At 39.9% G+C, this 27,124-nt stretch overlaps 1 protein-coding gene across 1 annotated transcript in view; it reads right to left on the bottom strand.

Moving 5' to 3' along the window:
- Nucleotides 1–27,124, bottom strand: part of RHOJ (ras homolog family member J) — a gene marked incomplete at both ends in the record, with an annotated part of 77,737 nt that overhangs the window by 19,597 nt on the left and 31,016 nt on the right. Inside the window, one exon of the mRNA XM_084240926.1 lies at nt 336–394. Within this exon, the coding sequence (XP_084097052.1) occupies nt 336–394 (59 nt within the window). The remainder of the gene's footprint in view (nt 1–335; nt 395–27,124) is intronic.

Raw genomic sequence — 27,124 nt, 5'->3', positions numbered from 1 at the left:
AATTGAATTAGTAATCCTTAATTCTGGAATTGGTATGAGTGGGAAGAAAACTCTCAGCCAAAGATGTTATTTTGGTAATTCATAGTCATCAATGAATGAATGAGTCATTACTTGCCTTTCAACACCTTGAATAATACAATGATTTAATTTTTTGTAATTATAAATATTTTTGAGATATTAAGGATGTGCTTTTGGTTGTCATTCAGATAGACAATAAATTTGCCCCAAATAACCAGAAGAGGTAACATTCAAACTGCAATTCCCCAAATGCCTAGCTAGGTAGATCACTCTTCCTCCTCCCAAGCCCTTAATGAATCGAGATAATAAAGATGTACCTGTCCTGCTGTGTCATACAGTCCGAGCAAGTGTTGCTTGCCTCCCACTGTCACAGTCACTAGAGGAGAAGAGAAGGGTACATTAATGCAAACTTCAATCAGCAGGCTCCCCATATCTCCAGGCCAACATCTCCCTGGGCAGCAGGAATATGTGTGTGCCTCACCCATGCAGATTCTAAACCAAGTTGACAGCATGACTTCCAAATGAATGGTGACTTGGGCTACATTGAGAGCAGACAGGCTGAGCCGAGTGCACATTTCTTAACCAAGGTACAATTTATTATAGGGACCTCTTGGGCACCCTACACTGCTCTTTGATCTTGATGAGGTGGGGATACCATGCTTCTCAGGATGCTGACCCCTTTTTAGCTTAGGGTATTTTCTTCTTTGGTTTGGTTTGAGCCCTTTTCAGGATAAAGAATTGCTAAGTAACATTGTTGTTAGAAATCTCTGTTTTTGTCTTTCTTCAAAGTGTTAATAAAACTCTGACAACAAAAGATATGAACCCACCGACATATTTTATGGTCTGTAAGGCAAAGCTCATAATGAAAAAAGAAAGGCTTACCATTAATTTGAAGTTTTATTTTTTAACAGAATATTCTTGTACTTTAGTGGATTCATTACAATTGTGAATCTTAGCTGCAGAATGAGAGGTTGTTCAGGTTTAATTTTACATACCTAAGGGGTGTATAGAGAGTGAAAAGTAGAGAGTTTGATTTACCCAGCAGGATTACTGCTTTGCTGAACAATTGTGTCCGAACGTGAGAAGTAATAAAGGGATCCCAACCACTCTGTACATGTCTGGAAATGAAATAAAGTCTCAACTTGCAACTAAACTGAGACTGAATAGATCAAATGCAAGAGTAATACAATTCTCTTGGTGACTGGAAAGAGCAAATGTAAGTTTCCAAAAAAAAAATAAATAAATAAAATAGCCATCTCTTCTTGGAAAAAAAGTAAAATATGAGGGAAAATGTGATTTTTTTTTTATTCAGTTGATTAAAAAATGTGCCAGTGTAATGTAAAGATGATTTTTGGTTCTTCTGACCATGGGCTGTGCAGGAAATTAAAGTTATACTGAAGAGCAACCTTTTATAGCCCTGCTTCTCACCTATGCCAGCCAGCTCCTCTGGGCAGCTGCTCAGAGTTGCTGATTTCTTCCTGATTCTACTTTTACTTGTTTTCCGAGTTTCATGGGCTACGTGCATGCAGAGTACTTCTTCTTTTTTTTTTTTTTTTAATTTTATAGAGGCATGTTTATTTATTTATTTATTTGTTTGTTTGTTTTTGTTTATACATGCACTGGGTACAGTCAGAAGCGCGGGAGGGTGAGAGAATTCACCAGAGCCAGAGAGGGGAGCAGAGCAGGCAGAAGGACCGAAGTACACTGCTGAGGGGAGCAGCGGGCGGCAGGAGAGGTCTGCGCGCCATGTGGGACCCTCCTCCGGTGGCCGGGGAGCAGCCGCGGATCGAACCGGCGCCGCAGAGGCTGCGGGCAGGTTCGCAACCCACATGCAGAGTACTTCTTAATGGCACATTCTTTGCCAAGCACTTGTGTAAACGTACTGCCTCCCTAGTTAATGGGAAAAAATTTTCTAATCTACTCAGATTAATGTGTTCAGTTTGATAACACGACTGTAGCTACTCAAGATGAGCTTTTAAATGTGTATTTCTAAGTGGAGACCCCAAGTCCTCCGACACCTGGTGTCAATGCTGACAGACAGCATTTGAACATTTTTCTTTGGTCAATCAGGCTCTCAATGGAAATGAAGGTGAGACAGCATGGCCTAGAGCTCTTTGTCCTGTTACATTTTCCTCTTCCTGTATGCTTTGGGGCCAGTCAGATTTCCTGAAATCTGTCTGAATGGTCTCTTTAAAGACCAATTCACTGCCTAGTCACAGATCAGGAATGAAGGGAAGAAGTCCAGCCATTACAACATGGAATTTCCTGCCTCTGTGAGCCCAGTGCAAGCAGCCAGGGGCAGCTGTTTCTGAGACCCCCTGGGCCCCTCCCACCAGCTACAGGCTCAGGGTCATCTGTGGAGGCAGCACTAGGAGCCAAGTCATCCTCATAGACCCGCTGGGCACTTTTAATATGTCTAAGCAATGGCTCTGACCTTTTCCCCTGGAGCCCTCGAGCCCCTGCTCAGGTTTTCTCCAGAGAACAACCTCCTTTCCCTCAGGCCTCACCCTTTTCTCCTTTGGCAGCTTTGCATCCAGGGAATTTTACTAGGCTGGAGGCAAGAGCCAGTTCAGGAAGGGGTGAGGTTACCTAGATCATCTCTCTATCCTCCCCTTCCTTGACTGCTCAGTGGGTTTTTGAACTATGCTCTGTGTTGGGAGCAGGAAAACCAGATACAGTTTCTCCTGCCTTGGAGAGTGGAGACGAGGGGTTTACTGGCAAAGCCTGGGCAAGGGGCATTGCAGGAAACCCTAGAGTAGGGCAGTCTGGAGGGTGCGGGAGCAGGCAGTGGGGGCATTCCTGTGTGTCCATGCATATACATAGATACGTGTGTGTGCGTGTGCGCATGTGTACTGGTGAGACGTGAGCATATGCAGCAGGGGCCCTGCAAGAGCAAGGTCAGAGAATTTCTGGAGGAGATATCAGGGCTGACTCCCTACGATGGCCAAGAGCTACCCAGAGTGCACTGGGGAGGGAAGTGGTAGGTCTCCGGGTCTCCAGGGTGTGCTGGGAGAGATGGTGTTGCAGAGCTGGGCATGCAGGACTGAGCTACCATTGGTCTTTTAGACTTTATTCTGAAGGGTTTAAGTTATGAAAGTCCTGAATTCTACTTTTCCCCAAAGACAGTAAAAGAGAAGGAATTAAGATGATTTCTTTGGGTGAAGTCAAAATGTTGGGAGGAGAGGGGATGACATTTTGGGGGTGGAGGCCACATGGACTTTCATTTTGGCCGTGTGCTGGCTGTGTACTGCGTGGGGGCCAGCCCTGCTGGAGGGATCCCGAAGGAAGGGTTAAGGGTGTGTCCCTGTCTCTGAAAATCACTTTTATTCCCTTTTCACTGCCATTCATTCTCCCATTTTATCAGAAGGAAGATAATGGATCATACACAGTTGATCCCAGAGAACACCAAGGAACAGCCAGAGACAGAGCAAGTGTTAATCACATGTCAGGAGGTGTACACAGGGCTTTGTTAGTCCTCATCTGGCACTAGTAGTGGGTGCCTTATTGCTTGTCAATCTGTGTCCTGTGAGGCTCCCCAATCAAGTTGCAATAGCACAGAAGGACGTTATACCTTCAAATGCTAATAATAAATGTAGTCAGGTAAACATAGGATCCTTGAATTCAGATGATTCTGTGTTCAAATCCTTTCTTTGCTATTCACCATCTGCATGATCTTCGGAAAGTTCTCTAACATCAATTCCTTCTTTTTTCATTTGTTAAAAATAGGGCTAACATCACCTACCGAAGATAGTATGGGGGGCGGGAGGAAATTAAATTAGCAAGTGCCTGGCACACAACCTGGTCCACAGTAGGTGCAAAACAAATGTTACTAGTCCCCTTTCAACAAATTGTTTACTGAACCACTCAACTTAGGGCAGGGCCTGTCTGTCTTGCTGACCACTGCATGCCCAGTGCACATTAACGAGCACAGAGTGATTTTTAGTATTTGTGAATTACTAGTTACTTTCTATTACAAATGAGAGGCATTTTGATGTATACCTTATATCTCCCAAAGGACAGGAAAACCCTTGAGGGTGGACTCCAGACTCCATTCCCCTGTGCCCACCCACTAGGAGGCAGCTCAGTTCCTGGCATACATAGTCAATGCTACATACACGGTATGGAAAAGGAGCACCAGGGGCAACACATGCACAAGAAAGTCCTTCAGGCAAAGATAAACAGCTGGGACTATATCAAATTAAAGAGCTTTTGCACAGCAAAAGAGACAATAACAAAAACAAAGAGAAACCCCACCAACTGGGAGAACATTTTTGCACCCAACACTAATGATAAAGGACTGATCACAAAAATCTGCAAAGAGCTGATGAGACTCAACAACAACAAAGAAAATAATCCAGTCAAAAAATGGGCAGAAGAGCTTAAAAGAAACTTCTCTGAAGAGGAAATGCAAATGGCCAACAGGCATATGAAAAAATGTTCAACATCACTTGTCATCAGGGAAATGCAAATCAAAACTACCATGAGATACCATCTTACACCAGTGAGAATGGCACATATTAAAAAAACTAGCAACAACAAATGTTGGCGAGGGTGTGGAGAAAAAGGAACTCTTCTGCACTGTTGGTGGGAGTGCAAACTTGTCCAACCACTGTGGAAAGCTGTGTGGAGATTTCTGGACCTACTAAACATAGAGCTTCCATATGACCCAGCAATTCCACTCCTAGGTATGTACCCAAAGGACACAGAAACATCAACTCCAAAGAACACCTGCACCCCTATGTTTATAGCAGCACTGTTTACAATAGCTAAGCTTTGGAAACAACCCAAATGCCCAAAAACAGATGACTGGATCAAGAAGATGTGGTACATATATACCATGGAATATTACTCAGCATTCAAAAAAGATAAACACATGCAATTTGCTGCAACATGGATGGCGCTGGAAGGGATCATGCTCAGCGAAATAAGCCAAAAAGAAAAAGAAAAATACCGGATGGTCTCACTCATAGCAGGAATCTAGAAAACTTAAATAATGGACCAGGAAAATGAATAACTATAAGAAAGTGAAAATCAAAATCAACAAAAAACTATGAACCAGAGACACTTTTAGGGGGGCGGGGGCGGGAGGGGAGGGATTGGGGTCAGAATGGGGGGCTGCAATTGTATGGGGAATATAACAATAAAATTTATAAAAAAAAAAAAAAAAAGAAAGTCCTTCAGAATGAGCAGAGCTGAGGCTTGAGGCTCCCTGGCAGGGACATGGACTGCTGGGAAGCGCCTGCAGCCAGCAAATCTGCCTAGCAGACCATGGTCAGGCTAAAACTCCCTCTCACCTTCTATTCTTGGAGCTATTAGTTGCTCTTTTTTTTTTTTTTTTTTTTTTTTTGCACTTAGAGAGGTTTCAAAAGACAGTGGGTCAAATGACCTAATAATGGCTCAGATAGTTTGTACAATAAAGTGTGAAAAGTTGTCAGTGGCCTGTGAAGTATGTAAAATGAAGGCCTTTGCCGGCTTCACTCAGCTCTTTGCCTCCCTGTGTTTTCTTTGTGCCACTGGAGTGGTGAGTTTTTATGCTTTGGAGTGAGTTGGGAATGAAATCTAAGTCATGGGTTTGCTCCTTGGAGGGTCACTTCATTTCATCCAGAGAGAACATTTCCCAGGCAGGACCTGAGTTACTCTCCTCAGCATTTCTGTCACCTCACAAAACTGTCATTTGCAAACCCAGCTGAAGACGTGTTGGTCATTCTGTGTAAGCCAGCTGGGAGCAGCGGTCCAGTCCATCAGCGGCCCTAGGAACCTGGTTCAAAGCCTCTTCCTTGCTGTGTGGTGGGCTGGCTGTCCCCATTGTCAAGAGCAGGCTTTTGAAGTCAATATGATGAATCTGTATAATCCTGAGAACTCTAGTGGTGGAAATGCCAGGCCAGTTAGGGAGACTTCAAGTGCCTTTCCGTTTCTCTTAGCACATACCCGGCTGACTGCGTCACTCAAGTTGAGTAACTTCTATTTGGCAGGGAAGATGAGGGAGACCTGACTGTGTGTGTGCATGTCATTTCATAAAAGTGATGTTTTGGAGGAAGACATACTGGATTCAGGATATAGAAAGAAATAGAATTTTAAGAAACTTAAAAGCATAATTTTCATGCAAATAGAGGCTGAAGATGTGTGAGAGATATATTAATTCATTGTGAGTGACAGTAAGATGCTAAACCTGTTCATAGAACATTTTGGGGAACTGGGTATTTATAGGTATTTCAAAAGCAAAATGTTTGGATAAGCTAGCTAGGTTCAACTGAAAACTTTATTGTCCAATGGAAGAGGAAGTCTTTGGTGTTCCCTTTTATACTTAGTAGGAATTATTTGCATTTCTCCCCAATGGGATTTGAAGTTAACATGCAACTTTAGAAAGTTTAAGAAAGTAAACTTAGTAAAAGTTTAAGCTTTAAGTTGATAGCAGAATCAAATAAAGGTATATTTTCCAAGACTATTACTCCTCGGGGGTTATTTATTAACCACTGTCTCAGTGACATTGAAAGGATGTGCTACATACTCTTGGCCTTATGTCCAAGTTTCAGGTAATTTTTCTTAATGTCTTTTTCTTAATGTCTGCACTGTGCTGCTCATTTGCTGAGATGTTGGGTAAGTCACTGGGTCTCTCTCACCTGTAAAATGAACAAATCATGTTTACCCTAAAGGGACAGAAAAGCTCTTATATAAGCTGTTCAGAAGTCAGGGATAATCATCATGAATTTGTAAACCCAAGCCCATGACCACGCACAGGAGCTTGACCACTCTGTCTTGACCACTCTGTCTAGCTAAGGGACAGAGAGTACAAATGAAAACTAATTCAGACTCCCGTCCTGCTTGCTGACTGCATGTCTTCAGCAGCCCCTGCTGACCTTTGCCCTCTTTGAATGGATGCTCATCCCTGCTGCTTTCGTTCTGAAAGATTTGTCTGCAATAGTGATTCACCTAGCTCTAGAATCCTCTCTTAGAAACTGCTTGTGTGTATTTGTGACTTCTTATCCTTAACTTGCCAGTATCAACTTGATTTTAGGTTTACAAACGGTGGTACACTTTACAAGGTACCAACTCAGAAGCACTTGGAATGAGTTTCCCCTTAAGCTGAGTTAGAAAACAATTAGTATGAATAAATAAAGGATCAATTTTCATCATTATGAATGGTGGTGAATGCCTTCCTGCTGGGGTTCCTCCTTCCATTGTAATGTGTTTTTCTTAATGTGACTTTAAATCCTTCTCCCCTATCTGCACCACCAACTCCCACCTACCAACTCATTTCCCTTCTTTGTAGACTGCCTGTTTGTAGGGTAAATAGTTGTCAGGCTTTCTGCTTCCCACCATAAGGATTGCCCTTCCTGATGGGGTACCCTCAGTTTGGAGGGCGCCAAACTGTTATGGAGCAGCCCTGATATATAAAAACAGGTTGACTGGCTGTGGGTCCTCACCCGCATGCCTAAAAGGGACTTATTAATACTCCACTACAGGCACACACAAAAGGTTAATAAAAGGTTTATTTACAAGGGAAAGGGAAATGAGGAAATGTACAACTCAGGGAGAAAATAGGGAAATAAAGTCTTTAATGCGTCCTACCCGATCCGCTGACCTGGAAACCCAAAGGCACTCTGAGAGCTGGCCGAGCGCTGCGAGCTGGTGGAGAGCCAAAAAAAGGGAAACTCCCAAAGCCCATGTGTCTGGTTTTATACCAAACCTGGTTGTTTAACCCCACCCTCAGGTTCCAGCAACCTCCCCTTTGGTGGTGATGGGATTTGTCTTTCCCAATGTCCTGATGGCTTTGGTCTGGAGTAGGGGTGGAGTCCACAAAGCCTGTATGGAATTAGCTTTAGGACATCCTTTTCCCCCTAACAATTACATTGTTGCAAGCTGTCTTGTTGACTTCTGTGGGCCATGGGAGGAGTATGGAGATAGTCACCCAGAGAAGTGGAAGCAGGAGAAGAGGCAGGAGAGAGAAGGGGAGAAAGAAAACTGGAGAAGCCCAGAATGAAGACTTGCTGGGGGTTGGAGGCCTGTGGGCCTCCTGGCCACCCCCCCTCCATCCCTGCCTGCCATGTACCTGTTTGCCACACTATATGTAAAGATCAATAAAAGCCTGAGAAACCCACTGAGGGTTCCAGGACTCTCCTTTACCTGTCTGCAGGATTAGAAAAACCTGCTCTGTGCCGGTCCTGCCCCTATACTGTTACTCCCTGAGGAGCAAAGTGGTGGTGGTGTGTGTGTGTAATAAAAGTTGTTCAGGGAAGTAACTTATTTGATATACTGGCATGAGGTTGAGTTTCTGTAGCACAAAGACTAAGGAGAAAAACTAAACAGGCTTCCTGAGAATCCATTAGGACTCTGAGCTTGGGGCTTTCTTTTGTTAGGTCTGTGTATTTCTTCTATGATAATGAGAGTCCCATTGGAACAGGCTAGCACATGTCTGCCACACATGTCCCATTCCTGGTGATGCCTCTTTTCTTCTCAGCTCTGCCTATGGTAATGGGGTTTGTCCTGTAGTTGTACCATCCTGGATCCCCAGGCTCACTGTGTATGGACTCTGGCACCTCAGGCAAGTCACAGCTTCCCTAAATCTTGATTTTCTTATTGGCAAAGTTAAGTTTATTTGAGGAGCAAAGGAGATCACTAATAGGAACATTTTGTATACCAAAGCTTATGTAAATGTAGGGTGGAATCCCTGAGCAAATGACTTCTCAAATAACAATACCTTAGGGAACAGTTTCCTGGGATGAAGTTGCCCTAGTTCTATCTGTGAGGTGGGTATTAGAAAAGGTCTCCCTTTGTCAGCGCTTGTTTCATAATGCAAGAGGAGGAGGAGAAGGAAGATCCTGCCCAGTGCTGAGATGCTTGGATCAGATTGGGGATGAGGCCAAACATCCACATTCTGGAATTTTAGAGTTTTGCTTGGCCTCCTCCTTCCTTCCTCAACAGCCATTTGGTCTCCACATGCTGCCAGTTCTTCCTAAGTATCTTTAGAATCTGACTTCTCTTTACCTTCCTTGTGGTTTTCCCTAAGCAGCTCCTCACCCCTGACTTTTGTCACTGCCACCAAGGTTCATGCAGGCGGGGTTCCCAGTCATCTCCAAAATAAGATTAAAATACCTTTCAGGAATGTACAAAATCCTGGTAATCGACCCCCTGGTTACCTTTCCAGCTTTTTTATTTTTTACCCTCCAGCAACTCAAACTCTTCAAAATCTATGATGCCCACAATGCCTTTGTTTAAGTTACTCCCTGTAGAATTCTGTAAAAGAAGGTAGCTATTGAGGCATGGGGGAATAAATATTTAATTTTGACTTGGTGATCTAAATGTTTCATGTAGCTCCCAGGGGGGAGCCAGTTAAAACACAGATTCCCTGGTTTCACATCTGAGATTCTAAGCCTTTTAGGATGGGGTCCCAAAGTCTGCATTTTTATCAAGTGCTCCAGGAGGGTAATTTAGAGCTAAGTCTCAGTTTGTCATTTTAAGATGAGGATAATAATAACTTGATCACTCTAGTGTATTCCATCTGTTTTTGGTAGGTTTTGTGACTATTAGAAAGGTTAATATATGAGAAAAAGCTTAACGTTTATAGAGTGTCACACTGATATTTTGTAGATCACATCTGACACACAATTCAGGAACAAAGCACTGTGTATATAACAGCACATTCCTCTCCTTGTCTAGAAATAGTCACTCAGGCAATTCAAACACCTAGGTGATGATAAAAGTGGAATAGTGTGTTCCTGTCAAGAATTTTCAAAGAATTATTAGGCTCATAAAAATTCTATCAGGTACCAGCTATAACTAGTTAGAAAATATGATGGAAAAGATCCTTTTCACAATAACAACAAAAACTATAAAGTGTCTAGTAATGTGCAAGACCTTTATGAAAAAAGGCAGACAAAAAAGGAATATTTCGTTGAGATACATAAAAAAAGACAAATGGAGAAACAGCTCATGGGCTTGTGTGGGGAGCTCTAAACTGTAAAGATGTTAGCCTGCCCCAATTTAATAAGCTTAAAGTCATTCCAAAAGGATGCTTAAGTTGGGAAAATGACAGCGTGATGATAGAGATTATATGGAAAATTAAATTGGTGAAATAGCTAATAATTAAAATAGTGACAGTTAACTGTGTTACTATATACTACCATGTATTATAAGGTTATGCTAATTAAAGTAGTATAGCACCAGCCTAGAAATCAATGGAACAGAAGAAGAATCTCAGTCAAAGGGTCTATGCTTTGTATGTGAGTTTCGTATATTGTATTTGTATGTAATTGGCTACTGTATTTGTATGCAATTGGCTACTATTTGGGAATAAAGAAGCACTTGGAAAATATAAATAAAATGAAGAAACCCATAAAAAAGATTTGACCTTAAAAAAGGAAAGAAAGGTAAATAATCTGGGAAAAATGGTCACAATATATGAGGGTCAAAGAAAGATACTATCTTTGATAGGTAATGGTACTTTCCAATCCAAAGGCATAATTAAGTCAAAAGAGAAGAAATAAAAATGATGGACATTTTACAAATAAATTAGTAGTCAATAGACATGGGATTAAAAAATATTTAAGTTAAACAGGACATGACCATTGGTCTATCAGTAGAAAGATGAAGATGCAGGGTCTCCCTGGTGGTGCCAGAGTTAAGTCTTGAACTATCAAGCTGTCACCAGCCACTGAGGCCTGAGTGGCCTGAGTTCAATCCCCTGCCAGGGAGCTAACCCACATGGTGCAGCAGACCTCTCCTGTCTCACCCGTTGCTCCCCTCAGCAGTGTATTTCAGTAAATCTGCCTGTTCTGCTCCCCACGCTGTCTCTGGTGAATCCTCTCAAACCCCGCACTCTGGCCTACACCCCAGTTCTTGTGTTCATAAATAAATAAAAATAAATCTAAAAAAAAAAAACAAAAACAGATGAAGATACAGACATGCATACACTGCTAGAGAATATGTAAATTGGTTCAAATTTCCAGGCAAACTATTTGGTAACATGGATCAAAAGCCTAAACATGGGTCTACCTCTGACTCAGCAGTCCTAATTCTACAGTGCAGTCTAAGGAATAATCATGCAAGCATACAACAATATATACAAGTGAGACTCTTCACCACAGTAGTGTTTTTAATGGCTAACTTCTAGAAACAATCTGAATACCCAATAATTGGGGATTGATCATTAGCTATGATGCAACCTTATAATGCAACCTTGTAAAGAATATTGAGGAATGTGGTAGAATATTGAAGATACATTATCTAGATAGTAGAAGATAAAATTATGCATTTAATATGTAAAAGCATTTATAGAAAACACTCTTTTTTTGATATTTGTTGCCATGAACATGTAAATCAGGAAAAAATATTTGGTGTTCAACAACTGTGGTTGTTAAGTTGTTATTACTGTTACATACAGATAGTATTACATGTCACCTAAGTTGCTCCCTACTGCTTAAATTCTATCCTTTCTTCTAGGTACATTCTCTGATTTTGTCCTGGGCTTATCCAGATTTATTTTACGTGGTAGAACCAAGTTTAGGTGTTTACAAGAGGATTATGGGATGAACAGTCCTGCTGCAGTGGAGATATATAAACTGTGTCTTGCAGAACAGCCCGTCTTTTTCGGAGAGTTATGATAAACCATTAATGCTCTACCTACACCTGATTTTCTAAGTTGCTAAGAAAATATTGTACATTTGAGGATGCTGGAATCTGCCAAAGTATATTAGTTGTAAACTGAAAAAAGTATATAAGCTGTAAAGATAACAGCAGCAAATTGGTTCTAAATATAGCCCTTTACTGACAATGTTTAGGCAGAGTGAAGTAAACTCTCCCGGTGAGGATTTAGAGCATGTCTTTCTGCTTGCAATTACTTCTTTTCCAAAGTTAAAAGATAATTTAAAAAACATTAAGCAACTTTTCTCTGTCCTCTACTTTGGTGTATGGTGGTATCCTAAATTATATTTACTTGTCTGCCTCTTTGTTATTCCGATTACTACAATTTTGTGTATTTGTGGGTTTTCCCCTTTATAGGCACCCCAGAATAGGGGTTTTTTTCAGGTAATAACTTTATTTTTCACTTCTTCATTCAAGTAATAATTTTATTTTTCACTTCTTCATTTTCAGAAAATATTAATACTTGCTGGTTAATTAATGAGCAAAGGAGGATGTATATATGACAATTTGAGATGACACAGTTCTTGGATTCTTTCTGCAATAAATACCAGCAAGACAATTATTTTTAAGTATATTGTCCGAGTAAGACCTTGTTCATGTATTTTTCCCCAGTTGTTCCCCTCAAACCATCTAAAATCAAAATATAATTTTGGGGATGCTTATTAGCAACGTGAAGTAAATGGCCAGCCAGTCCTCTTGAGAAGGCCTCATAGCCAGTAAAGGGACTCACTGAGTGCTTGCTATCCTCAGAGACTGTGGATGTATCGTCCCTCATGGCTGCAAAGAGACCTTGTTCATGCTTGGCACCTGGGGTTAAATGGGTAACTGGATCAGTTCTCTGAGACTTGAAAACTTATTCTGAATTTTACTGTTAGGCTTTAGTCAAGGTGTAATTACTCTGATAGAGTGTGCATTTTAAAGGATTTCAAAATTGTAACAAATATAAGTGGGGAGCCATGTATTATGTTCTCCATGTAGTTTCACATTCAAGGACATACAACACTAACAACCACAAGTCCTTAGAAGCCATTCTGACTCTGAATGAAGATAAGGACATCAAAGGTGGATTCAAACCAGAAATCACAGCACTGCTTCAGATCAACTTCTCAGCATTTTTTATTGTCTAACACAGCCCTGAAGTTGTGCCCTTACCCTCTTTTCTCCACCAGCATATCTTTGGTAAAAGTTTTAGTTTCCTTTCTGCCAAGGTAAGATATCCCAGAGCTTGACTGGTGCTCTCCTTTAAGCTTTGCAGGGGAAGGAAACTGCATAGCCAAAGACACTTTCTTCAGCAGAAAGAGGAGGTGGTAGTAGCAAGGAAATAAAGACAAAGGAAAGATAATAAACATTTACCATTTAATACCCTTGTATCCTCCAAACATTTATACTACATGTATTTGTTTTGTAGGTCAAGGGTTTATTTGTCAAATTCTCTTAGGATTCTAGCATCATGTCTTTCTCTGGAAACCCATAGATACTCAATAGCTCAAACTACCCCACTGTCAAGGATACCAGGGGTAGTTGGAATTGCAATTTTTGCTATACCCGAAGGTTAAAGACTCTATTAGAAATAAGATTCTGACCTTCTTGAGTCATCACTAATTGGTCAGAAGAAAAATGAGATTGTACCTGAGGAGCCATGTGGACGTGTTATCAAGACTGGGTGTGAGGCTCCTATAGAGATAGAGAAGGCAGCTTTGGAGCAACAGCCCTTCAGTTGAGTCTGAGACAGGGAGAGAGCGGGGCTGTTTTCATTCCTGGCTGCCTTCAAGAGGTGCAATTGAATCATGAAAATGGTGGGAAGGGATGAGGAGTTTGGGTTGGGTGGTTTGGGTGGTGATGGTTGTTCTTGTTAATGAGCATTTGGCCTGAGTGGGGCTTAAGAACCTGCATTTCCAGTAAGTTCCCATGTGGTGTCCTTATTACTGGTTTACGAGCCATACTTTAGGTGACAAAGCTCTTACCTTTTCCTTAAATGTGGCTTCTTGGAGCTTCTTAGCTGGTTGGCAGATATATTTGGAAGGGGAAGTATATTCCATGCGGGAAATGCAGAAAGGAATTGGGTTTGGACAGTAATGAAGTGTTCACTCTTAGCTCCCCCTTCACTGGTCTTCAGAAATTAGGAGGGTAAGGGGTTAATCACATTATGAGTCCTGCAAAGAGTCAAAAGCATGAGCGATGGGGAAGCCTCCTGAGAAAACTGCCAGTTTCCTCAGTGGGGGATTTGAGGCAATGAAGGGACTGTGGCCAAAAAAAGAGGACCATAAAAAAGATGAGATTATAAACAAGTAATTTTGAGTCCTGGAAAATTTTGTCTCACTCCCTTGGGTCATAACTGAGGGGAAATTGACTTCAAAATGGGGGAGTACAAGTAAAGGGAGGCAAGCAAACAATTTGGGTAAATGAGACCATGAAAAGGACTGATTTTCTCAGTCATTTATTTCAATATTTCAGTAGATTTGACCTAGTGGTTTGGAGCATAAAAACCAAAGTGCTTTTTTCTGTATAGTAATTTCTGAGTGCCTTTTTGAAGTTCTGTGACCTAATTTATAAAAGTATGTTTCTAGACATGTGGAAGTTCCTTCTGTTCCTATGCTCTGTCTGTCTGTCCAACATCTGGGCCCATGGGGGTAGGGATTCAGGAGCAGCCGTGAAAGTCAGGCAAATTTATCTTCTCTGGGTGAACGCCCCTCACCCTGTTATTTCTGTCTGGCCTAGTAATTGCTATCTGCTTTCTGTTTCTCCCTTATCAAAATCTGCCTTCTTTTCCCCCCCTCCCCACCCCAATATTAAGTTCTACAAATAATTAAATAACTGGCTAGACTGAGAACTCCTTATAGGCAAAGTCAAGCTTCGAGGATCCAGCACAGTGTTTGAATGTAAGTGGTAATCAATAAATGGGTATTTGTTGAATAAATGGATAGTCTAACTAGTACTCCCTCCCCCACCACCAAGGAGGATATACATTTTAAAGAGGCTCATGTCAAACCGATAACTCTCTAATAGGAATTTCAGGAGCATCTGACAGGCTGGAGGGGAGTTTATGGAAACTTGAGGCTTTCACAGTGGGAGGTCCTGCTGATATTCTGGTGTGGATGCCAGGAGACACAATTGTTGAATTGAAACTGATCAATTCCAGAAAACAAAGAAAGCTATTGGACCCATGACTTGGGCAAACTCCAAGATGGACAGCAATGGAGTGTTTGGCTAGTTCCCAACACTGACAGTTGAGAATACTCTGATTCAGGCTTGTGTGACAAAATGCAACCATTGAGGTTGCTGATTTCAAGGCCTTGGGGCAAGTGGTCCAAGTCCTTAACCCCAACCTCTGCCAGGGACCGGCTCCACCATTACCTACCAGGCTGCTCGGGAGAACTGTGGGGGTGGTGCTGGAGCTGCAGGGCCTCTGCTTCCCCACCTGACTCCCCAGGCAAGGAGCATAAAATGTAATTTATAAATTAGGCCCAGCAAGAGATAAACAACAGCAACAATTGATAGTATTGCTGTTGTTAATGTAAGATCTATGTTAATTGAGTATGTGGTCTGTATTAGTATTGACAGTCTACTAATAAAGTAGAATAGTTACAATAATATACTGTAATAAAAGTTACATGAATGTATTTTAAGTCTCTCTTTCAAAATGTCTTACTGGATGTAATAGTTTCAGATCATAGTTGACTGTAGATAACTGAAATTGTAGAAAGCAAATCATGGATAAGGGTGGGAAGGCTCCTGTAGTTTTTTTTTTTTTTTGTATATGATATCAGGAAGAGTAAGAAGGGAGTAGTTTTACAAATAAATAAATGCTGAGCCACCTAAAAATAGAAAGGACAGAGGAAAACAGGCAAGAAGTGGGCAGTGGCCTAAACCAGTGAAAGAAAACACTAAACATGATTTAAAATACTATCTAAAATGTATACAATCAGGACCTCCCTGGTGGCACAGGGGGTTAGGCACCACACTGTGAAGCAGTCCACAGCCTCTGCAGCATGAGTTCGATCCCCAGTCGGCCAGGGAGAAACCCACATGGCGCGACAGACCTCTCCTGTCTCACCTGCTGCTTCCCTCAGCAGTGTGTTTCGGTGAGTCTGCCTGTTCTGTTCCCTGCTCTGTGTCTGGTAAATCCTCTCACCCTCCACATCTCTGGCCTGTGCCCCAGTTCTTGTATGCATAAATGAATAAATCTTTAAAAAAATAAAATGTACACGATCAGTGAGTGTGCTTTTAGTAGATGTGGGATGCAGAATTGGCACTTGCAGGCAAGTGACAGCAGATGCTCATGGTTAATGATACACAGGTATCTACTGGCTCTTTGCATGACACCAGCCTGGATTCTGGATATTTTTACCTTGAGAATGATAGAGAACTTGACTTTTTGAATTTACAAGTAAGTACAAATCACTTATAAGAGAGTAAGCAAAGACAAGAGGAAGAATAATATATATATACACACACACGCAGAGAGAGAGAGAGAGAGAGAGAGAGAGAGAGAGAGAGAGAGAGAAAAGCAGGTCTTGAAAACTTATTTAAAAATCCAGCCAAATCCTTCTTAAACAGTTATGGAGAATTTCCTAATTTCCCTGTTAAATATTATCTCTCATATTCATTTCCTTGTTCTTAAGAGATGTTTCTTATCTCCATGTCCCTCATCTGCTGTTACTGCATTTCTGGAAACAGGAGTACAGGTGTTAAGGGAGGTGGGAAATGCTAGGAGTTGGCAGTGGAGGGCTTGGAGGATGGTGAATTCCAGGGGGAGGAATGGTTAGGCAGCAGTGGTATTTTCCTTAGGGTTAAAATATAGAAATATCCCTGGACTACTTTTCCAGGGTGAAAAATTATTTCATGTCATGTTTTGGGATTGAACTGTTGGAATGCATGAACTGGTTTGGATGAACGATACCAGGTATTGTAGATAGTTCTTTGACAAGGTTTTAACTGCGACCCAAATTCATACTTTGTTCTATCTACCGACACCTAATTATTTAGCAATGGTGATAGGCAGAACAAAGATCCCCCTCAGACATCTACCTCCTAACTCCCCAAACCCTGTGAATATGTTACTTATATCCTAAATGTGAATTTTCAGATATGCTGAGGTTAACTATTTTCAGTTGGGGAGATTAGCTGTGGACCCAATGCAATCAACACAGGGTCCCTATGAGGGGAAAAGGGAGGCCGAGAGTCAGAATCAAAGAAGCAGATGTCAGGACAGAAGCAGAGGTTGGAGTGATGTGAAAGGGACCATGAGCCAAGGGATGAGGGCAGCCTCTAGACGCTCAAAGATTCTGCCCTAGAACCTGTGTGATATAACTGTCCTTATTCCTTGAGTTTAACCTGGTGAGATACTTTTCTGACCTCCAGAACTGTAAAACATTAAGTTGACAGTCATTTGTTATAGCAGCAATTGAAAACTAATACAGTAACATTTTGTTATAAAATATCTACTAACTGAAGTAAATGCTATAAAATCCATAATGTTTAGGGAGAGAAGACAACCTTCCACTTCCTTCCATGTAAAGGGCCTCACTGAGTATTAACATCGTTGTCCTGACTGCCCCAGGGGAATGGAGAGGATGGAGAAAGATCTGATTAGGAAATGTGGGTGCAGTCACTGGGAATGTGTGGCTCAACTTTTCCTCTTTCCCTTGGGAATCTGTCTACCTAGAGGTAAAAGTTTTCTCTCTCGCCTCCCTTCCTCCTACTCTCCCTTTCTCTTTACACACACACACACACACACACACACACACACACACACACACTCACTCACTCACACTCATTTCTTTGCTTCTGTGATGGATTAGGCAGCCCGCAATCACCAATTCCTGTCTTTTTCTGCTGATCCTTCTTTTTTCAAGCAGGGAAAAGAGGTATTATTTATGGAATCCCCTGAAATGTAACTGATTGCCTGGATAGTCTTTCTCTTTCCTTGAGTAAGTTCTTTTCATTATTTACTTATAATATCTTGCTAAGTTCCAGAGAGTATTTAAAATGGTATTGCATTAAAAATGAGGAATGCAGGGAAAATGAAGAAAGGATTTACTAGATAAAACTGGAGTGAGCTTTGAATGTAAATATATATCATGAAAGTATGTTGCAGTGCTGGTTGGGGAGGAGTTGGGAAAGATCACAAATTTAGCTCTGAGCTTTTTATGAGTCAAAGCAAAGAGGGAAGCCTAATTAGCTAATGACTTATGGAATCATTATATAGAATCATTATATAGAATCAAATGATTTATAGTTTTTGTAGCAAAACACCAACTGGTTTTTCAAAAGAAACAACTGTTGTAGAACTGAGACTAAATACTCCCCTAGGTTTCTTTCTAAAGAGAACACAGAAGGTAGTGAACAGGGTTCTAAGCATCATCTTGAGTAAATGTGGCTACACTTCATAATCTATTTCTTACAATATCCCCTAGTGCAAGTAAATAAAGAATAAAACACATGCCTTTCATTTATATTGAATTTATTTGAATATTGAGCATCTTTTATGGGCTGGGGCAAGGCTTGCTTTTGGGTAAATATAGGCGAACAAAACAATCTTCCCTGCCTTCAGGGAATAGGAGTGTATAATCTGGAGGGGGAGCTACATACTGTAAAAATAACCCCACACTAGGAACATATAAAATGGGTTGCCATGAGGGTGTTAAACAGGGGACTCACTTTAGATTAGGGTATTGGGGACAGCCACCTTGCGGAAGTGACATCTTAAGCTGACAACTTAGTGATAAAAAATAAGTGAACAAGGCAAAGAATGTTTATCTGCGTACTAGGAAGAGATCGGAGGTGTGTGTATAGAACATTCTAGATAGAGGGAACATCATATACAGGGACCCTGAGATGGAAAAGATGTGGAGGAAATGTAAGTGTGGCCTACGTGTAGTCAATGAGTGGGGGGGAGCAGACAATGGCCTGGAGAGCTTGGATATTTTAGCATAAGTGGTGGGAAGCCTTTGAAGGTTTTTGAGGAAGGAAGTGACATTTTCTAACTTAGACATTTTAAGAAGCTTCCTCTGGCTGCTGTGCGACAGCAGGGAAGGGGGCATTGGGAGCCTGTTGTGCTTGCCCTGGGAGAGGCAGTTGGCAGCTCTCACCAGGTGGTGGCAGTAGAGAGGTGGGCATGGTCTGTGGTGGTGCCAAAGGCACACACAGGTAGGGGGCTTGCCGCTGATCTGAAGGATGTATCTCCCAATTCTAAATCTGATTTAATCCTCAATCAATTTTAACTGTTGTTAACTGATTGGCTACAGCATTTAAGTTAGTCGCATGTGCAAATTGGGCATGTCCCCTGGGAGGACAATCTTCATATTTTACAAGGTTCTATTTAGAGCAGTTCTCAACCTTGGCTACACCCTGGACCAATTATGACTGAGGCCTAGGCATAGATTTCTTCTCAAGCTCCCCAAGTGATTCCATTATGCAGCTGAGATTAAGAACCATTAGATTGATGATGAGGTGTAACATTTAAGGTAAGATTAAATCCAATATTCAAGGTTGTAAACAAGTTGGAGAAGAAATATTTCTAATGTGAGGTTTGAATGGAGCCAACTATTTGCAGTTTTCCCTAACCAACTTTTGATGGCTAATAGGGAAAATTAAATCATGATTAACCAGGAAAACCCACATCCTTGGAGACACACTAATATTCAGCAGCTCTTGTCAAATTTATCTGAAACCTTGAACTTTAGTAATAAAGGTGAATTCTTAGCACTTTATGAATCAAAGTACAGGCTAACTAGACATGAAAAGGTTCACCTCTAAATTACTGCCAGTGACCAGAAGTTTTGAGTATCTGGTGGTTGCTGAGTGGTAGTTTTAACAGTCAGCCTGTAACCTATGTTATATAAGAAGATTCCCAGGGATATACATTTATTAGCCCATCTGTATCAGAAATGATTAATGCCTGCATTGAATTGGCTTAGGATTCTGACAATTCTAGATAAGCTATTAGCTCTAGGAGGGCAAGGAGTGTAGTAGACACACACTGTTCCTTCCAGCATTAATTTCATACTGCCTCTGTTTCTTAAAAGTGCCCTGAGCTTCTCAGCATTATGCACTGGGTTCTGACTGCACTTTGTGCTGGGTTCTGCAGTGATAATAAGGGTGAGCTGTGACTAGCATATCGTGATACCACTAAGAAGTTGGTGTATCAGCCATGTCAGGCCAAATGGAACTAAAAAAAAACCTCAATTAAAGGTCCTTTACTTGAATTATAGAGGAATAGACACTTCTCTAGCTAAAAGTGAATAGTTAAGGAGGTAGCTCTTGGAGATGCTGCTAGTCTATTGGAACTGTGAAAAGAATCTCTGTGAGAACGGAAACAGTCCTGAAAAGACAGGGCTGAAAAATGTGTGAGTCATGAAAAAACCTTCCTCTGAAGCTATGACTACACATGTAACTCTCAGTGACATAGGGACTGTGTCTCTCTGCCGGTTCACCATGGTTCCAGCATGGCAACAAATGCTTGTTGAATGAATACATGATAAACAGAGCAAAGAGAGTGGTGCTAGGACACGAAAACCAGCACGGGGTCTGTGCAATTGCAGAGAAAAGACTATTAACTAAGAGTCCAAACTGCCATCATTTTTCTGATTCTGGAATCTACTCAAAAGAGCAAAATATGGAATTTCCTTCTGATTACCTTACATTGACAAAGGAGATAAAATGGAAAAGAGCAGTACTAAATAATAGAACACTACCCAGGAAAATCTGACTCAGATTAAAAGCATGTAAGTCAATGAGTTCCTAAACTGAACTATTTTATTATTTCCTAAGCCTTTCATAGTGTCTACTTCATTAAATCAAATTTACTTTGAGATCATCAAAACTTTGCCTGTGTTTGAATTTGTAGAATCTCTACTTCATGACAGAAAACATACCTAGTCAATGATTTACATCATTATTTCTTATGTGATATTTTATAGGTAGTTATAAGTATACTTCATGTAAGGAATCTAATTTCTTATCTGACATGTAGGTTACCAGTGTCCTCTATGATGATTTTACCCAGGGACTTTAGTTAGAGACAATTGACTTTTATAAATGGGAACAAAGACAGCTTGCATTTGCCAACAGATGCTTGCATAGTCTTTTCCCAGATAATTTGCAATGAAAAAAATACTGTTGTTCCTTTTCTTCTTAATTTTTTTCGCCTACTCACTAGAAAATATTAGATTCTAGGTCTACAAGAAATAGGGAAGCAGAAACAGGAATGATGAGAAGATGGTAGAATCTGCAAAGGGGAAAGTTTTAAAATTCAAATTTCATCCCTTGAAAATTTAGATACATTTGGCAAGCAGGTAATTATGATTGGAGATTCTGCTCTAGAACTGGCTAAGGATGTGCCCTTCCACATCCACTGCTTAAGACATTTGTTGAAGGTCCCAGGAGCCAATATAGTCTTGAGTGTCTACACTGAGAAAACCTCAGAGTATTGTTTCAACACAATTATGCAAGCTTTTGCTTATTCCTTGCTTTGGTTACTTCTTGTTTGCTTCATCTGATGATAGAGCCAAGATTCGTATATTTCTTAGGAGTCACCCAGACTAGTGTCATTTTTTTCTCATCTCTGCCTTCATCTGTATCTCCTTCCAGTTCTGTGATATGGGCTGGGTAGGAACCCAGGCCCTTGTTAAAACGGGTTAGTGAGTCTATTTCCACTAAACATTGACTTCTTCTCTAAATTCCCTGCAAACAGAATGTGACTTATAGATTGTGAAGATAAATTTTCAGCTTGGAATATATTCCTCCCTATTCTCCATAATGTTAAAGTTTCTAGCTAGCCTACAATAGCACATAATATGGGTAAATTTTCACAAAGGTACATAAAAATCAGTACAAAGTTTTCTTACTTCATATACTGTTACAGGAAAAAAATTTTAAAAATTGATCTTGAATCCTAATGGTAAAATAAATGCTAGGTGCAAGAAACAGGACGAAGGAGATAAAAGGATTAATAACAGTGAACATTTCCTGAATACTTGCCACAGAGGCACTGTATTAACATGCTAGGTGAATTAACTCATCTAATTTTCACTTTGACATTTAAAGGAAAAGGAATCTCAGGATGTACAATTTTCCCAAGAATATACTAGTAGTAAGAGAGTTGAGAGTATCTGTGTCCTTTGGGTAAATACCTAGGAGTGGAATTGCTGGATCATATGGAAGCTCTATGTTTAGTAGGTCCAGAAATCTCCACACAGCTCTCCATAGTGGTTGGACCAGTTTGCACTCCCAGCAGCAATGCAGGAGAGTTCCTTTTTCTCCACATCCTCACCAATATTTGTTGTTGCTAGTTTTTTTAATATGTGCCATTCTCACTGGTGTAAGATGGCACCTGCACCCCTATGTTTATAGCAGCACTCTTTACAATAGCTAAGCTTTGGAAACAACCCAAATGCCCAAAAATAGATGACTGGATCAAGAAGATGTGGTACATATATACCATGGAATATTACTCAGCACTCAAAAAAGATCAACACATACAATTTGCAGCAACATGGATGGTGCTGGAAGGGATCATGCTCAGCGAAATAAGCCAGAAAGAAAAAGAAAAATACTGGATGGTCTCACTCATAGCAGGAATCTAGAAAACTTAAATAAGGGACCAGAAAAATGAATAACTATAAGAAAGTGAAAATCAAAATCAACAAAAAACTATGAACCAGAGACACTCTATAGAGGGTGGGGAGTGGGGAGGGGAGAGATTGGGGTCAAAATAAGGGGGTTGCAATTGTATGGGGAATATAAAAATAAAATTTATTTAAAAAATAAAAGAGTTGAGAGTAGAATGTAGATTTGTCTGATTTCCAAGTCCAAGCTTTACTCATTATGTGGTTTTCGTAGATACTCTGAAGAAAACTTCTGGAAACTTACCAGACTCTTGATGTCACTGGCTTAGAGTAATCCTAATTTTCATAAACATTCAAGACTTTAATTTTAGTGTTTAAATTACGTGTTGTGCTTTAACTTACACACGAAATGGCAAGGAGACACTAAAAGACAACTATTTCAAAGCCCAGGGTGAAAGGCAAGAATCAGAGACGAATGATGAGTAGTAAAAACATGGAGAAGGGTGGGGGATAGTGAAATGATGGGAAACAGACATGGGCTTGACCCTTCCCTGGAGTCTGGCCCAGTTCCCTTGGTTGTTGCCAGGAGAGAACTAGGGGCCGAGAGATGGAGGAGTGAGATACTCCTAAGCTGCATCTGAAACATCAGGAATCTTGCCTTTGGGTTTATGAAAGGTCATAAATCAGTATAATAATACATAATGTAGTAATATTAGCGGCATGGTTAATCAACAACAAAGGCAGTATTAGCCTCCAGGTCAGTTCAAATCAAAACCTGGGCCCTAACTGCTGCCTTCTTTGGTCTCTGATGGTCTGAGCTACTGTTTGACTGTGGTTGTCTTCTTTTTTAGGTGCCTGGTGGGGTTATGGATTTTAGAAATTTTCCAGACACTTGAGTTTGTAAGCATTTACCCATGAAAGAGATCATAGCCCCAGATTTATAGGCTGATCTGTACTTAGGTCAGATTTGTATAATTTAAGAACATATATATATATTTTAAAATAATATACCTTGTTTATTAATGTAGCCAACTGGATATTCTGCCTTTCTTTTCAATAAAACAAAACAATCTTGATTTTTTTCCCTTGTTGAATTTATGTTGTAATGACTAATGTTCAGAAACAATAGCACCGAAAGAGTTTGAATTGCTTTAGTGCTTTGATGCATACAGAATTCTTTAGGACTTGATGAAACCTGTTGGGTTGTTTAATATTTAATTCTTTTTGATGCAGTTGTAAATGGAATTATTTTCTTGATTTCTTCCTCTTCTTGTTCCTTGTTTGCATATAAGGAGATAACTGATTTTTGAATATTGATTTTGCAACCTGCCTCTTTACTGAAATGATTTGTTCAGTGAGTTTATTTTTTTTAGCAGTTTCTGTATGTATCATGTCATCTGCAAATAATGATAGTTTTACTTTTTCTTTTCCAATTTGGATCTCTTTGATATCTTTTTATTGCTTAATTGCTGTAGCTGGGACTTCTAATACTATGTGAAATAGTAGTAGAGAAACTGAACATCCTTGTTTTCCACCAGATCTTGGCGGAAAAGCTTTTAGTTTTTCACCATTGAGAATGATGTTAGCTGTAGGTTTGCCATATTTAAGCTTTATTATTAGTAGTATTTATTTATTTTAAAGATTTATTTATTTATGCATATAAGAACTGGGGTTTAGGTCAGAGGTGTGGGGGTTGAGTGCAGTCACCACAGATAGAGTTGGGAGCAGGACAGGCAGATCTACACTGCTGAGGGGAGCAGCAGGCGAGACAGGAGAGAGGTCTGCTGTGCCAGATGCAGGTTAGCTCCCTGGCTGGGGATCGAACTCAGGATGCAGTGGCTGGTAATACCTTAATAGCAACCAGGGAGGCCCAGGAACCTTATTATTTTTAAGTAAGTTCAATATATCCCCAGTTTTTGAGGGTTTTTATCATTAATGGATAATGAATCCTATCAAATACTTTCTTGGCATCTATTGATATAACTGTGATGACAGTTTTATCTTTTTGTTTGCTGATGTGGTGAATGACATTTCTTTTCAGATGTTGAGCCATCCTTGTTTCCCAGAATAATTCCCAGTTGGTCATGGCGTATGATGCTTTTAATGCACTATTGAATTTGGTTTGCTAAGATTTTGTGGAAGATTTTTACATCTGTGTTCATAGGGAAATTGGCCTGTGTTTTCCCTTTTTTTGGTGGTGTTGTCCTTAACAATGGGATTTTTACATCACTTATTTGTTTGTCTTTATACCATGAAATCTCCCTTCAGGCTTCAGGCTGACTTCCCCATTGGCCTTGGGTGCCATCCTGTACTTTTTTCCTCTTGAACACTTAACTAACTACTATGCCAAGTTAACTGGATATTAATGTCCCAGTCATCTGGAAAGCTGCAGAAAGCACATGCACATAATCAATGCAAGTGTCTTTTTTTTTACAAAAAAATAAAAGATTTATTTGTGCGTATAAGAACTGAGTACAGGCCAGAGGTGTGGGGGGTGAGAGGATTCACCAGAGACAGAGTGGAGAACAGAACAGGCAGATTGACTGAAGTACACTAATGCAAGTATCTTTTGCTTTTACTTGCTTTTCTCATATTAATAAATCTTAAACCTTTCCTGAAGTCACCTAAAACTACTTGCAAGTCATTCTTCTGGGTGTGTACTTAGAGACAGGGGGAACAAGTATTTGTTTAAAATATAAACAAAAGGATGGCAAGTAATTGATGGGATTTGAAATCTCTTCCTCTTTTTTCTCAAGTATTTATGGTAATATCAAAGACTTGGGAGGATACAAATAATTTCTGGTTTATGCTTCCCCAGGAAGTCTAGAAATAGATTATATCATTATTATTTCATGGCATTTTGTTTTTTGGCTCTTTAAAATCTGCTTTTTCAATGTAGACCTCTAATGATTATCGAAGAACACATGTATGGTGTGAACTTACCCTGTGCTTGACCTCTCCCTGAGATCAACTTCTAGAAATGATATGATCCATTCTAGAAATGATATTAACTTCAGAGGAACTTTTCTGAGCAATGTCTTTGATATCTGGAATTTATATTGCATTTGTCATTCTCATAAACACTCTGGGAAGAAAGCAAATGACAAATCAGGAGAGGCCTTGCCATGGGTTGAATTTGAAATCAAAATTTTTAGATGCTTCACTGTTGAACACGTCCTTGACAAAGTATAGTGTCTATCTTGTGGAACCATTATCACAAGTGAGAAAACAAATACAGTGAAATCTTGTTATAATTGTCTTAGTTACATTAAATGAGTTAAATAATTTTCCTTGAAAAATCTAATTACAAGGGAAAACTCCTGAAATAACTTGATTTCATTATGGTCTTACTTATTGTGTAAAACCAGTAGGTATTTATGAAGTATCCCCTATGAGACTTAATAAGATTATAAGGTGGTCCTATAGTGTGCAAATGTGATTGCTTTTCTTGACAGCTCTGTTGGACATTGATCATTCTCTCCTTGCTGCTATCATTTATTCATTGTAAATATTCCCATAATTTTCTGTTTACTTATGATTTCTTTTCTGTTGCCTAGAGCCTTCATATCTTCAGCCATAGCACTTAGTCTCTCTGAGATTAATCAACTGGCAAGTACTTGTTAAATTGTTACTGTAGCAGGCTTTGTAGGATTAATCTATAATTCCTAAAGCAATGGGGAAGATTTCTGTTCAAATTACTCAGTGTAACAGCTGATAGAGTAATATTTCATGCCACAAATACTTAATGGTTTTGGCGACAAAAATACATAGCTTAGAGAAAGATGGGATCTTAGCTTTCTTTTTAAATACAACTACACCTAGATCATTTCAGAAAGAAAATGTGCTCATAGGACCATTTTGTGAAAACTTTTTGTATTTTTGTTTAACCCTGAGTTACCGCCAAGCTTTTGCTTCTTCCAATTATCCAGATCCAAAACCTGTAGGTTTTTTCAAAGGATTTATTGTCAATATTATAAATTGCTATTTAAATATTATATCATAATTATAGAGTACTTACCATATAGAATAAAATATAAAATTTTTTATATTAAAGAAAAAATATAAATAGGGATAAAATATAAATTTCCTATAAAGGAAATGAAGGACAGGGTTGTTGCTCCTGAGAATTGGAAACAGATTTAGATAGCCACAAAGGTTTCTATTTTAGTTCTTTGGAATTCATATCTGGTTTTTCAGCATAGAGCTGACTTGATAGCCTCCCCTTTCCACTGCCTTTAATTCCAAATAATATGACACAGAGATTTTTGAAGAATCTTTTTTATCTTCCCCTAATCATCTTGAGAGAAGTAAGCTTTCATGTGTCTCTGTCCTGAAAGCACATGGTAGTGACCATCATAAAATTACAGACAAGGCACCCTGACTTGATTCTCTTCACCTCTGAAATAGAGAGCAAAGCTTTGACAGGTACAGTAGGTCAGTCAAGTCAGGCTCTGACAACTAAATCAATGGTTCTAGTCAAAGCAACTTTCAGAAACAACTTGAAGCCATTTTAATTTCCCACTGGTATCAGTAAAATCATCTGGACCACTGAGTTCTAGTGTTCTTAGAATGACATGGGAACCACTGAAAGTCTATGAGGTGCCCCCAAAGTTTCTCTGGTAACAAGAGTCAAATTTGTTGGATACTATCTCATTTCTCTTTCTACTTTAAAATGGTTTGTTATTCAGTAAGTTTTGCTCAGCAGTGTGTGGATCTAGAAAGATCACAGGCTGAGTTTGGTCCCCTATTCTCCTACCACTTAGCAAACTGTGACTGTGTCATGTTTCTTAATCATGTTGTTTTCTCCTCATCTCCAGAAATGGAGTAATAACAGTCATGTCCCAGAATCACCATGAGCGTGTAGTGATATATCTCATCATAGTTCCTGAAGAATGAGC

The sequence above is a fragment of the Talpa europaea genome, assembly GCF_964194135.1.
Source record: "Talpa europaea genome assembly, chromosome: 8".
Taxonomy (NCBI): Eukaryota; Metazoa; Chordata; class Mammalia; order Eulipotyphla; family Talpidae; genus Talpa; species Talpa europaea.
Note: the sequence above shows the minus strand (reverse complement) of the source record. Positions and strands in the feature narration are given on the sequence as shown.